The sequence below is a fragment of the Pristiophorus japonicus genome, chromosome 17, assembly GCF_044704955.1.
Source record: "Pristiophorus japonicus isolate sPriJap1 chromosome 17, sPriJap1.hap1, whole genome shotgun sequence".
Lineage (NCBI taxonomy): Eukaryota > Metazoa > Chordata > Chondrichthyes > Pristiophoridae > Pristiophorus > Pristiophorus japonicus.
This window is the reverse complement of record NC_091993.1, coordinates 31484246-31497832: the sequence shown is the minus strand read 5'-3', so window position 1 is coordinate 31497832 and position 13587 is coordinate 31484246. Positions and strand designations below refer to the sequence as shown.

General features: G+C 43.5%; 1 protein-coding gene across 2 annotated transcripts in view; it reads left to right on the top strand.

Annotated features, from left to right (window-relative positions):
• LOC139227650 (CTD small phosphatase-like protein 2) overlaps window positions 1-13587 on the top strand; it is a 91655-nt gene that overhangs the window by 58170 nt on the left and 19898 nt on the right. For both annotated transcript variants that reach the window (XM_070858569.1, XM_070858570.1), the window contains 3 exons: window positions 1746-1887; window positions 6464-6598; window positions 10680-10898. In XM_070858569.1, coding sequence (XP_070714670.1) covers window positions 1746-1887; window positions 6464-6598; window positions 10680-10898 — 496 coding nt within the window. The remainder of the gene's footprint in view (window positions 1-1745; window positions 1888-6463; window positions 6599-10679; window positions 10899-13587) is intronic.

Genomic DNA, 13587 nt, shown 5'->3' with positions numbered 1-13587 from the left:
GAGAATGCAGTCCCGCTTCGCCTGCACTCTTACTGCTCCAAGCAGCCTGTCAGAGTCACATTGGATGCTGGAAGCAGGTTGTTTGCCTGTCCTTGGTTGGGGAATGGAGCATATTAGAAGGGAGTCTTCCAGCAAGAAAAGGGGAGAATTTTAATTTCAGAAGAAAACATAAACTGCACGTGTGATTGGAATGGAATGTTGCAGGAATAATGTCATGATGCAAAGTGCATTGACAAGTAAACATATTGCATGCAGTAGAGAGAATTTGGTTTATTGATTAGAATGAGAAGTCAGATAATTCCAGAAACTAGTTTTTGGTTGCCTAATATTTTTGCAGTTCTAAAGCAAAAAGCCTATGATTGAGTTTGGTGAATGTCATGCATTTCCTATTTGGCCAGTTTTACTTTACCCGTTTCTCTGGGAGGTTTCTTTTGATCGAAAGTGGCCGTTGCAAAAATGAACCGGAACGGAGTTCTTCATTTTTAAAAACAAGCAACTGGAGAAGATCTGTTTGGAGAGCTGTGCCATAAATCGCCACTGCCCAAAGATTAAACTTAAAGGAAAAATGTAGCACAAAGCAGTGAAAATCTTTGTCGTGAGTGCCTTTGGTATTGACCTGTTCATATACTCTGATTAAAAGCCTTGGGATTTAATCAGTGCAGCAGCTTTTTTATTATCTCATACACAAATGCTTTATTGCATTATTTAAATGGAGGATTTAATCACTTGATGGTTAATACTGTAAAATGCTCTTTTAATCATGCTGCTGTTTCTTTCCATGAGCATATAACTTGGGAGTAAGAGATCGGTGCAGTGTCACTATTGGTACTTGCCGTACAAAAGAAGACGACAATTGGTGCTCAGTTTTTAAATCAAAATGCAGCAGAAGCTTATATATAATGCAACACCAAATGGAAGGACATTGGTTAGTGACTGTGATCCTTGTTCTTTTCAACTGCATTGTTGCAGAAAACCTAGTCTTCTCCCTCATCATCCTAGAATCATAGAATGATTGCAGCACAGGAGGCCATTTGGCCCGTCGAGCCCGTGCTGGCTCTCAGCAAGAGCACTGGAGCTAGTCCCACTCCTCTGCCCTTTCCCTGTAGCCCTGCAAATTTTTTTCCTTCAGGTATTTATCCAATTCCCTTTTGATAGTCACAATTGAGTCTGCCTCCACCACCCTTATAGGCAGTGCATTCCAGATCCTAACCAATCACTGCGTAAAAAAAGTTTTTTCTTTTGCCACCTTTGCTTCTTTTGCCAGTCACCTTAAATCTGTGTCCTCTGGTTCTCAACCCTTCCATCAATGACCTTTTCCTTCTCAAATAGGTAAGGGAAAGTCTGAGGATAGTCACTCCAAGGCATGCTCACATACCAGGCTAGTTTTAATGGGCTCACATGCAACCATTCTGTTGGAGATGGCTTGGAAATCGACAAAATACCTTGACGTATATCTCGTTCAAAGGAGTGGATGTAGGGGAGAAATAGTTTAAAATTCTATAACTTTCAAATTACCAGAGTTATAATTGTCATCTATAATTTACATCAAATACAATGAGTTACATCATGATGCGTCTGGAATTTGGGAAAATTGAGACGATTTGGATACTGTATGTGGCCATGTTTTTGCAGTTGCTCTGGGTTTAACTGTGCAGCACGTGCTTGTGTTGGCGTGTTTCTGAATGAGACGCAAGTGATGTCAGAGTGGGAGTTAATCAAAGATCATTTGGCCGTCCAATCCACAGGCGGAAGCAGAGAATCCTCCGAAGAAAAAATGTAGACTTGATTGTGACCTAGATGACAACATGATCACGTCAACACCCCATACCGGCTCAAGACCCAACAAACCAATCTCCAGAGTAAGGCGGAAAAGCCAGGTGAATGGAGGTTAGTGAGTTTCTCTCATTCGTTGCAAATGCTCATACCTATTTCATAGTGCCACTCCAGAACCATTATTCTGCTATTTTACCACTGTTTTAACATTCTGTTAACTGCTATTACTTAGCGTTATGTCATTCTACGCAATCTTGCAGAAGAATGGGTTACAAAGGGCTCCATTTTCCCCAAGCCCGTTTTCTGGCGTATTGCCAGAGTTACGGCAGGTTTTCTAGGCCAGAAATGCACCATAAATATTTTTCCAAAATTTCCCTGATCTAAAAATTGAATTTGGAGCCACGTAGCGTGTCCAGTCGCCTCGGCCAGGGGGAGGTGGGGGGGAGCTGCTATCTGCGCCGAAAAACGAAGCCACGCTTTGCGCATGCACGGGAAAAAAAACGTATGTTTTTGACATCACTCCAATAGACGCGCATGCTCAGTACAGCTCGGATTTGGCAATCAGCCATTTTTAAAAGCCAGTCCCGGTCTGCTCCCCTAGCCTAGACTGAAGGGCTTACCGATCCACTTCCCCACCTGACCCTGGCCTCGAGGGTCCTCCTGGTCCGTCCCCTAGCCCAGGCCGAATGGCCTCCTCTGATTTCCTTACCTACATCGATTTCTTTAACTCTCCGGAAGGTTTTTCTGCAGAGGCCACATACGCTGGCCTAAGCAGAACTGGAGTAACTCTCAGCTGGCCAAACTTGCCTAATTTACGCCCCCTTGGCTGAAAAAGAACTTACCTAAAAAAAATCGTAACTAACTGAGTTACGCTGGTGCAAATTGATTGGGGAAACTCTGGATTTTTAACTTGGGCCAAAAAAAGCAGCTTGCTCCAACAAAATGGTGCAAATCACCGGGGAAAATTGAGCCCAAAGTGTTACAAAGGGTTTACAGCACAGAAACAGACCATTCAGCCTAACTGCTCCGTGCCGGTGTTTATGCTCCACACACACCTCCTCCCACCCTATCACCATATCCTTCTATTCCCTTCTCCCTCATATGCTTCTCTAGTTTCCCCTTAAATGCATCTAAACTATTTGCCTCAACCACTCCCTATGGCAGCAAGTTCCACATTCTCACCACTCTCTGGTAAAGAAGTTTCTCCTGAATTCCTGTTGGATTTATTATTGCCTGTCTTATATTTATGGCCCCTAGTTCTGGTCTCGCCCACAAGTGGAAACAGCATCTCTACGTCTACCCTGTGAAATGTGTTCAACAAAAGTAGAAGTCCAGTAGGAGAATTTCTATTGATGTAAACCATCTGCTCTTTCAAATATTTTAGCTTAGAATATTCTGTCTCCAGTGTTTATATTTCCATTTTATTTATATTTTTCTCATTCTTTACATCTTTTTATTCTCATTAGAATGAAGCATGGAATTTTTTCCCTCAGAGGCAAAATCTACCTGTAACCCAGGCAAGATGTGTAAAAATTTTGGGACACTTCGAGGCTAGTGACCTATCTTTTAAGCACTCAACCTCAATAATGAGGCCTTCAAGGGTAGTTAGAACACAGGCCATTTGTAGCGTAAAGCTCGCCTTAGTGTAAAGTTTGCACTGTCCCAAAAATATGCCTAAATTCTATCTTCAGAAGAGCATCACTCACTGAGTCACATCTATTTCCTACTCTAGTCATCCGATGTTCTCTCTTAAATTTATCACGTCATGTTTGAATGTGACACAATTTTGCTCCATATTCTGTTGCATGTTTTTGGAAGGAGCTTCAGTATTGTAATTTGGAAAATACTGGTGTAGAACATCTAAAATAATTGCACCAACCCCTTGAACAGATGGTATCTGATGGTGGCACCCCACTAACAAATTTGCACAACTCGAGTCAAGACCATTGATTTCAATCCAATTTATAAGTTAACACCTTACATAACAACATGAGTTAATAACAAATAAGTTATTTTTTAAAGTTTCTAAATATATCTAGGTCATACAGTCTGAGGAAATATGGAAGTGCAAAGGAGGCAAAATCTATCTTCTTGCATTCAGCAAGATGTGTAAACGTCTCGCTGCACTTCGAGCGAGTGACCCACCTTTTAAGAGCTTCTGAGATTGAGGGAACAAGAGTAATATTTGTATTGTGCACTCTTGGCAGAAGGTTAGAGTAGCTTAAAGGTGTTCATGATGGCATGTCGTCACAACCACTTCAAGGGGAATTTACTAAAAAAAAAATTTGTGACGCCCTTTAAGTCTGAAGCTTGGGACTATACAGTTGCTGTGTTGTGCATGTTACATGTTCTGTAGGTTGTGCAATAGACCTTATTCAGCAGTAGATGGGATAATTAGTTGGGATTGCAGTCAGAAAAATTTTGTGGGGACACCCACGTGAGTGAAACCACAGTGTTGGTCGGGCAATAGGCTGGCTTAGATGCAACAAGATTTTGCCCTCGTGTTCTTTTTCAGCCCCCCCCCTCCCCCGCAATCCCAACCAGGTACCTGCCCCATTTTGACGATTTTGTTCAGAAATCGCTCCATACTTCTTTACTGAGCAAACATACCCACTTTTTTCCAATGGAATTAAACACTCCCCAGAATTTTCTGCTACAAATCCTGTGTTTAATTAAGTCGCAAATGTAGGTCATGTTTTCTAACGAGCCAACATGTTCTCAATAGGATTTCTGTCTCCCACTATCTGAGACCAAAGCTGACCTCTGAGAAAGGAAGCACTAAGCATTCAGATTATCTGTACATGTCAGCTGACAGCTCTGAATAACTGCCCCAAATCTAAATGTGTCTGAGCTGTAAAGAAGTTTCCCTCCTCTACTTGCTGAATGAAAAGTGTAGCTCATGGTAAATGGTTCCGATTGAATAAATCCATCAGCCTTGGAGCTTGCATTTACTGACTGTTTTACGCGAGCAAATTTGTTCCATGTACATATTTCCTCATTCATTTAGTGATACTTGAGGTGCTTTTAAAAGTGAGCTACATATGATGTAAACAAGTTTGAATGCATAGGATGAGGAATATCTACCTAACTCCAATAGATTTGCCATCATTTTTAGAAGTTGCTGTGTTTTTTCTCATTTAAAGAATGTGGATCGGAGAAATCTTATGGCACTAAACCTTAGTAAGGAGAGTTGGAAGTATTTTAGATGGGAAGTTTGCAATTTGGCCAATAAAATGTGTGGGTTAATTCAGGATTTTAAAATTCCCACGTAAACTTTTTAATAGACCAACCATAATTGACCTCTGATCACTGCTTACCCTCTAGATTGTACTGTAAAATAAGAATTCTTTCCATATAAAGCTGGTTGACGTCCATGAACGAAGATAATACTAAGTCTCCCACTCATTCCTTCTGTCTCCCTCTTTCTCGCTCTAGTTGTCTGATCTCACTCTTTCTCCCTACCTCTTTCCATAAGCCTTTCCTGCTGTCTCCTCTCTGCTTTATGTCTCCCCCTCGCTATGCCTTACACGTTTTCCCTTGCTGTCAGTCTCCCACTCTTTTTGAATGCACGTTTTCCCTTGCTGGCTGTCTTCCCCCCCCCCCCTCCCCCACCTCGCTTATGCCTTACACGTTTTTCTTTGCTGTCTGTCTCCCACTCTATATGCCTTGCACGTGCAGTCTGTCAGTGAATGATTCCATATGTTGAATCAGCTTTCGTTGTGGTTATTCCATATGTACAGTTTGTCAGATAATGAATTATCCAAATGTGCATTCAGTCAGATCACTATTCCACGCATATGGCCTGTCACAGTCAGATACTGAATTGTAGATTTATAGATAATGAACTCTGCCGAAGGTCTGGGGGTGGGTGAGCAGTGGCATTGGGTCCCGCTGACATTTCTGTGCTTTGTGCTGCTCTCTTTGGTGTATGAGGAACAGTGGGCTGGGTGAACAGTATGCAGCATTGCTGTCGGGTGGCTGTTTCGGAGGCTGGAGTGGGAGATAGGCTGGGGGAACATTGAAGACCAACATGGACAGGTGGTCAACAGGTGGACAGTCAGTGCGTGCTCGCAGGTGTGGAGCAGAAACAGAACAGTAGCTTGGCAACAGATACCATTTGAAGTGGAGATGTCAAATTAAGATTCATTAATTATATTGTGCAGTTAACTAATTTATAAATATTTTAAATGTAACCATGAAATAGTGTTATCTGTCCATTTAATAGTGGTCAGGATGCAGGGTACTGTCATTGGGTTGGGTGCCACAAACAGCAATGACTGATTAGAAATGGTGCTGAATGTTACTGGGATTGGCTAGGCCACTGAACATGTGGGTAGTATCTGATGTTTTACTACGTTAAAGGCGTTATATAAATCTACGTTGATGTTATGGACCAATGAGCAACAGATGAATGTTTTATTAAAGATGTACATGGAGCAACAGATGTTACGTTCTCAAGCAATAGTGACCACTGGACGTACAAGTTTCTACAAATTTAAAATGTGCCGTCTTCCTTTTCTTCTTCTCTATCCCGCCCCCGCCCCCGCCCCCCCCCCCCCCCCACCCCAGCTCCACATTATTTACTTTGTGTCTCATGGAAGATTGAAGCAACCTTTAACATTCATTTGCCACTCTGTGCAATGATTATAACAAATTTTAAAGCTTATTATTGAATGTGATTCTCATTTAGAGACTGGAGGCTACAGCAGTAAACAGAATGGGAAACTTCCGATTGTTAACGATGTGGTCAGCCCTCCGCGAACTGCCTTACTGGGGACCATCTTTTCTCCTGTCTTCAGTTTCTTCTCACCAGCAAACAAAAATGGTAAGGTATTAACTGCCTGTGTCATTGTGCACTTGCACGATCTTCGTCCAGCAATAATGTGCTAATATTAAATGAAGTGAATTTGTACAGGTGTGTTTTAAAGTGCATTTTCACTGTAAGGAAGCAGTACATGAAACATTTCCTGGAGAGAATTTGGTACAGTGGGCTTTAAGGGCATTAGAATTCTACAGCACAGAAGGAGGCCATTCGGCCCATCATGCCTGTGCTGACTCTTTGAAAGAGCAATCCGATTAGTCTCACTCCCCGGCTTTTCCCCATAGGTCTGCAAATTAGTCCTCTTCAAGTTCATGTCCAATTGCCTGTTGAAAGTTACTGTGGAACCTGAAACCACCAAACTTTCAGATCATGCGTTCCAGATCTTAACAATCCTCTGGACAGGTTAGGTGAGTGGGCAAATGTATGGCAGATGTGGTATAATGTAGATAAATGTGAGGTTATCCACTTTGGTGACAAAAACAGGAAGGCAGATTATTATATGAATGGTGACAGATTAGTAAAAGGGGAGGTGCAACGAGACCTGGGTGTCATGGTACATCAGTCATTGAAAGTTGGCATGCAGGTGTACAGCAGGCGGTGAAGAAGGCAAATGGAATGTTGGCCTACATAGCGAGGGGATTTCAGTATAGGAGCAAGGAGGTCTTACTGCAATTGTACAGGGCCTTGCTGAGACCACACCTTGAGTATTGTGTGCAGTTTTGGTCTCCTGATCTGAGGAAGGACATTCTTGCTATTCAGGGGAGTGCAGCGAAGGTTCACCAGACTGATTCCCGGGATGGCAGGACTGATATATGAAGAAAGACTGGATCACAGAAACATAGAAAATAGATGCAGGAGTAGGCCATTCGGTCCTTCGAGCCTGCACCACCATTCAATAAGATCATGGCTGATCATTCACCTCAGTACCCCTTTCCTGCTTTCTCTCCATACAACTTGATCCCTTTAGCCATAAGGGCCATATCTAACTCCCTCTTGAATATATCCAATGAACTGGCATCAACAACTCTCTGCGGTAGGGAATTCCACAGGTTAACAACTCTGAGTGAAATAGTTTCTCCTCATCACAGTCCTAAATGGCTTACCCCTTATCCTTAGACTGTGTCCCCTGATTCTGGACTTCCCCAACATCGGGAACATTCTTCCTGCATCTAACCTGTCCAGTCCCGTCAGAATTTTATATGTTTCTATGAGATTCCCTCTCATCCTTCTAAACTCCAGTGAATACAGGCCCAGTCGATCCAGTCTCTCCTCATATGTCAATCCTGCCATCCCAGGAATCAGTCTGGTGAACCTTCGCTGCACTCCCTCAATAGCAAGAATGTCCTTCCTCAGATTAGGAGACCAAAGCTGAACACAATATTCCAGGTGAGGCCTCACCAAGGCCCTGTAGAACTGCAGTAAGATCTCCCTGCTCCTATACTCAAATCCCCTAGCTATGAAGGCCAACATACCATTTGCCTTCACCGCCTGCTGTACCTGCATGCCAACTTTCAATGATTGATGTACCATGACACCCAGGTCTCGTTGCACCTCCCCTTTTCCTAATCCGCCGCCATTCAGATGATCTCCTTTCGTGTTTTTGACACCAAAGTGGATAACCTCCCATTTATCCACATCATACTGCATCTGCCATGCATTTGCCCACTCTCTAACCTGTCCAAGTCACTCTGCAGCCGCTTAGCGTCCTCCTCACAGCTCACACCACCACCCAGTTTGGTGTCATCTGCAGACTTGGAGATATTACACTCAATTCCTTCATCTAAATCATTGATGTATATTGTAAATAGCTGGGGTCCCAGCACTGAGCCCTGCGGCACCCCCACTAGTTCACTGCCTGCCATTCTGAAAAGGACCCATTTATCCTGACTCTCTGCTTCCTGTCTGCCAACCAGTTCTCTATCCACTTCAGTACATTACCCCCAATACCATGTGCTTTAATTTTGCACACCAATCTCTTGTGTGGGACCTTGTCAAAAGCCTTTTGAAAGTCCAAATACACCAACATCCACTGGTTCTCCCTTGTCCACTCTACTAGTTACATCCTCAAAAAATTCCAGGAGATCGACTAGTCTTATAATTCACTGGAATTTAAAAGAATGAGAGGGGATCTCATAGAAACATATAAAATTCTGACGGGATTGGACAGGTTAGATGCAGGAAAAATGTTCCCGATGTTGGGGAAGTCCAGAACCAGGGGTCACAGTCTAAGGATAAGGGGTAAGCCATTTAGGACTGAAGTGAGGAGAAACGTCCTCACTCAGAATTGTGAACTTGTGGAATTCTCTCCCACAGAAAGTTGTTGAGGCCAGTTCGTTAGATATTTACAAAAGGGAGTTAGATGTGGCCCTTACGGCTAAAGGGATAGCGGGGTATGAAGAGAAAGCAGGAAAGGGGTACTGAAGTTGTGTCATCAGCCATGATCATATTGAATGGTGGTGCAGGCTCGAAGGACCGAATTGCCTACTCCTGCACCTACTTTCTATGTTTCTGTGTGAAGACATTTTTCCTCATTTACCCTCTGGTTTCTTTGCCACTTATTTTAAATCAATGACCTCTGGTTACCGACCCACTTGTCAGAGGAAACAGTTTCTCCCTATTTGCTCCATCAAAACCCCTCCGAGCTTTGAATACCAAGTTATTGTATGCTGAAGTGGTAGGATACTTTCCCTGTGTGGGAAGTTCCATTTCCGGGCCTTATTGTTCCAGTATAGTGCCATGTGTTTCCTGGAGGTAGAGAAGCGGGGAAGGAGTTTGGAACGTGCAGGCAGCAGACTGCTGGAGCACAGCTCCCGGCGGTTAATTGCTGCAACAGCAGTGGCCAAAGTCTGCGAGCAGGTCAACTGGCAGCTCATTTGGCTGGCCATAGTATTTGGGTGGGTGTGGGGGGGGAAGAGAGAGAGAGAGAGAAGGGAGAATTGTGTTCATGAGGCATGAAAAGCTTTAAGGTCTTGCAGACTATGCTGTAATTGCGGACAATGTAACAAAAGAAAAAAGCAATTTTTAACAGAAGTAGGAATGGCAAAATAATTCTGTACCCTTTTCTCAAGGCTTTTTCTTTGTGTTTTGAATGATTTTGATCATTTTATGGTGCAAAATCAGAATGCGTCAATGTTTTTATGGTACTGTTTACCTAAAAATGTACGTGATCAAACTGTAGATTGAGATAATGTATATCTGACCTTGTCCTTTTAGAATGTTGGTGCCTCACCTGCATCTGAATTGTGTAACAGGAATTGTGCTTCACAGTAATTGTTATAGAAGAAGGCAGCTGTAGTGCAAGCATACTTATAGAGAAAACCCCTTCTACAGGGTCCCCAAAATGTGCATGGCATCATTTTATACTTGTAACTATCACGCCATTTCTGGGATTTGGGGCATCCAGAAAACATTTGGCCAAATGTAATTTGGTGTTTTTTAATTTGTATAACCATGAATTAAAATTGAAATTTGTCCTTCATTCTTTCCCCAATTACATGTGCAGTCATTGAATTGTGATTCTCTTTTGTTGTTGCGGGACTTTCTTACTGCACCTAATATAGTGTGCAACAGAAAAACTTCAATTTAGATCATGCCATATCTTGTCTAACATCATCTGACAAGTGCTTCGAAGTGCTATGACTTAAGTTACCAAATGTGCCAGCTGTTTTGCACACAGCAAGATTCCACTTAGAGATTAGTGCACAGCATGACTTTTTGGGTGTTTGTTGAGGGAGGAATTTGTCCAAAATATCTGGACAAACTGATCATTTTTGAGCAGTGTCGGGATCAGCTGATCTGAAGATCAGTGCCTCTGACAGCACTCCCACGCTGGAGTGTCAGCCTTGATTATGTTCTCAAGTCCTGAAGTGGGACTTTCTGACCTGGAGGCAGAAGTGCAAACAGACCAAAGCTTTTCCAGTATTGTTTCTTCTTTTCTTGTCTCCTGTGGCTGCACTGCTTTGGTGAATGCCTGTAGTGTTTGGAGTTTTAACTTCATTCAAAGAACGAGGACCAATGTACTGTGCTGAGTAATTTCTCCTTTCATTTTGAAGATAGTGTTGCGATTTAACGCTTGTGTTTGCAGGAACATCGGGTTCTGACTCTCCAGGTCAAGCTGTGGAGGCTGAAGAAATCGTCAAACAGCTGGAACTGGAACAAGTGGACGAGATTACCACCAGCACAGCAACATCGGCCACTGGCGGACTCTATTCCGGCCAGGCAGTGACAGCGCAATCACCGTCTCCTGACAGCAGTTCAGATGATGCAGAGGATGAGGTCGCCAATGAACTTCATCCTATGCCAGGTACAGTAAACTTTTTAAATGAGCAACTCTTTGTTCTACCAGAATTGTTAAAAATACAATGAGCCCTGTGGGCTGCTTGGTGGGGTGGGGGCGGGCAAGAGGGTGGTGAGGCATGGGGAGAAATCATACTGCGGGTACCCACCTCAGAAACCCAAGTGGTACAAGACTACCTCATGGATGTGGTCACAAACCTCCTATCTGTTGTGCTGTCTGCAGTCAGCTTGGCTAGGTTCCTGAGTGATGGCAAATTTTGCATTGATGCATACTGTGTGTTGCCACAAAAAGTCATCTAAGCAGCACTTTAGAACTAGCCGTTAAAACCAGTAGTTAGTTGATTCCTATCACTGAGTGGATGAAATTAGTGAAGCAGTGATCTCATCACCCTAGATGTTTGTTCGTGTGCTGTAAGCATGGGGAGTGTTGTGTGTTACCGAAGAATTACTGGCAGAGCATCAATAATAAACTTTTATTATATTTGGCAGATTGCCCAATGCCTTTTGATTTTGTTTTGGTCCTGTGGGCAGCAGAGACATATGGAAACCCATCGCTATGCTTCAGAATCCCAAGCTGCTGAGAAATGCACAAGAAGTGTTTCTGTTTGCCTGATCTGCCATGCACACCCTTCTCACCATAGATCCAGAGCCTGTTTCCTTTGCCACAGGTTGGCGAGAGCCAAGATTCGAGAACCCCCCACAAGTGTACTGAGCAAGGTACTACTGGAGTTTAACCTGTTAAAATTGCAGGTTACTAGCATTGCTGCTTTAGAGTTAGCACCACACTTCCTAGTCACGAGTTGGTTTGCAGGGTTACCCGAGCTATGGGTGGGGGAAGGAACTGCAGTCATCGGTGATAGATCTACCTTCCCGGTCTCGCCAGTGAGCTAGGCTGGCTGGTCAGTTGTCCACAGTGAGTTGGAGTGCTGTGAACCTTTCTGGCTCGCATATCGGATTGCCAAGTATGCCGCACAGAATGGACACTCCCAACTTCCGAGGCAAGTCATTCAGCTCAACCACAGAGACTTTGTTTACTTTCACTCCCGCCAAAAAAGAAAAGAGAATAGAATCACACGGCACAGAAGGAGGCCGTTAAGCCCATTGTGCCTGTGCTGGCTCTTTGAAAGAGCGAGCCAATTAGTCCCACTCCCCCTACTCTTTTCCCATAACACTGCAGATATTTATTTTTTAAATATTTATCCAATTCCCTCCGGAAAGTTACCATTGAATCTGCTTCCACCGCCCTTTCAGGCAGTGCGTTCTAGATCATTACACGTTGCGTTTTTAAAAAAAAAATCTCCCCTTGGTTTTTTTACCAATTATTTTAAATCCGTGTCCTAATTTCTCCTTATATATTCTATCGAAACCCCTTATCATTTTGAATATTTCTATTAAACAGTTTGTAGTGGTCATTGGGCAGCAGACGAGAGTAGATTTGAGCGCTCCCTGCTGGTCATTGGGTACCATGTACTCCTGCTGAGGGGTCTCGAACCCATGCCCTTCTGACTCAGGTGAGTGCAAGACCCACTGAGCCAGGTCTGGCATTGTGGTAGAGCTCGGGTGCGATTGGAGTAATCCTTGGTGTCCAAGCCCGTGTGAAGAACGGGCGTAGCAAGCACCACTGGCACAGAATCGCAGCGAGGGAGACTGGTGAGCTGACATGATGTGGTGTGCAATCCAGCAGTGTGAAAGTGTTTTCAATATTAGCCTTCAAAAGCGAATTGAATAAATATTTGGAGAAAAAAAGGCAGGGCTCTGGGGAGAGAGCAGAGCAGAGGGAGTGGGACTAACAGGATTGCTCTTAAGAGCTGATGCAGACTCGATGGGCCAAATGGCTTCCGCTTGTGCTGTACTATTCTGTGTGTGAATTCATACTGACCGAGGTTCCTGCTGGTACTTCGTGTAGTTTTTTTTTATTTAAAAAAAGTTTCACGTTCACTTAATTAAATCATGATTCAGTCACAAATTTTCAAAAAAATTTATCCATATTTAAGAAACAACGTGGAGGATACATTTAGTGTGTAGGTGGGGGAGGTCGGGTGGGCGAGTCCAGATTTCGGACCATTTTCTGGTTTCCAGACGGCCCCGCCACGGATCGGCCCAGATTTCGGAACTCCGGATTTCGGATGCTCAACCTGTACTATATTCTCACTTTGGTATTTTTTAAATCTAAATTCAAATTATTGGATAATTCTAATTATTTCAGGAGTGGACTGTATTTTTCTACTCAAGATGCTCTGCATGCAGACTGGTTGGTGACTGGAGTGCACCTGGCTGGCTGGCTGATAGAATGTGACTGTATAAGTATATCAAATTGTTTGTTGGTTAACAAAGACCACACAGCAGGAGCTTGCATTTATATAGCGCCTTTTCATGTAGTAAAACGTCCCAAAGCTCTTAAACAAAAAATTTGACACGAAGCACATGAGAAATTAGGGCAGGTTATCAAAAGCATGGTCAAAGAGGTAGGTTTTAAGGAACGTCTTAAAGGAGAAGAGAGAGGTGGAGAGGTTTAGGGAGGGAGTTCCGGAGCTTGGGGCCCAGGCAACAGAAAGCACAGCCGCCAATGGTTGAGCAATTATAATCAGGGATGCTCAAGAGAATTAGAGGAGCGCAGACATCTCGCAGGGTTGTGGGGCTGGAGGAGATAGCAATACGGAGGGGTGAAGCCATGGAAACCAGGATGAGAATTTTGA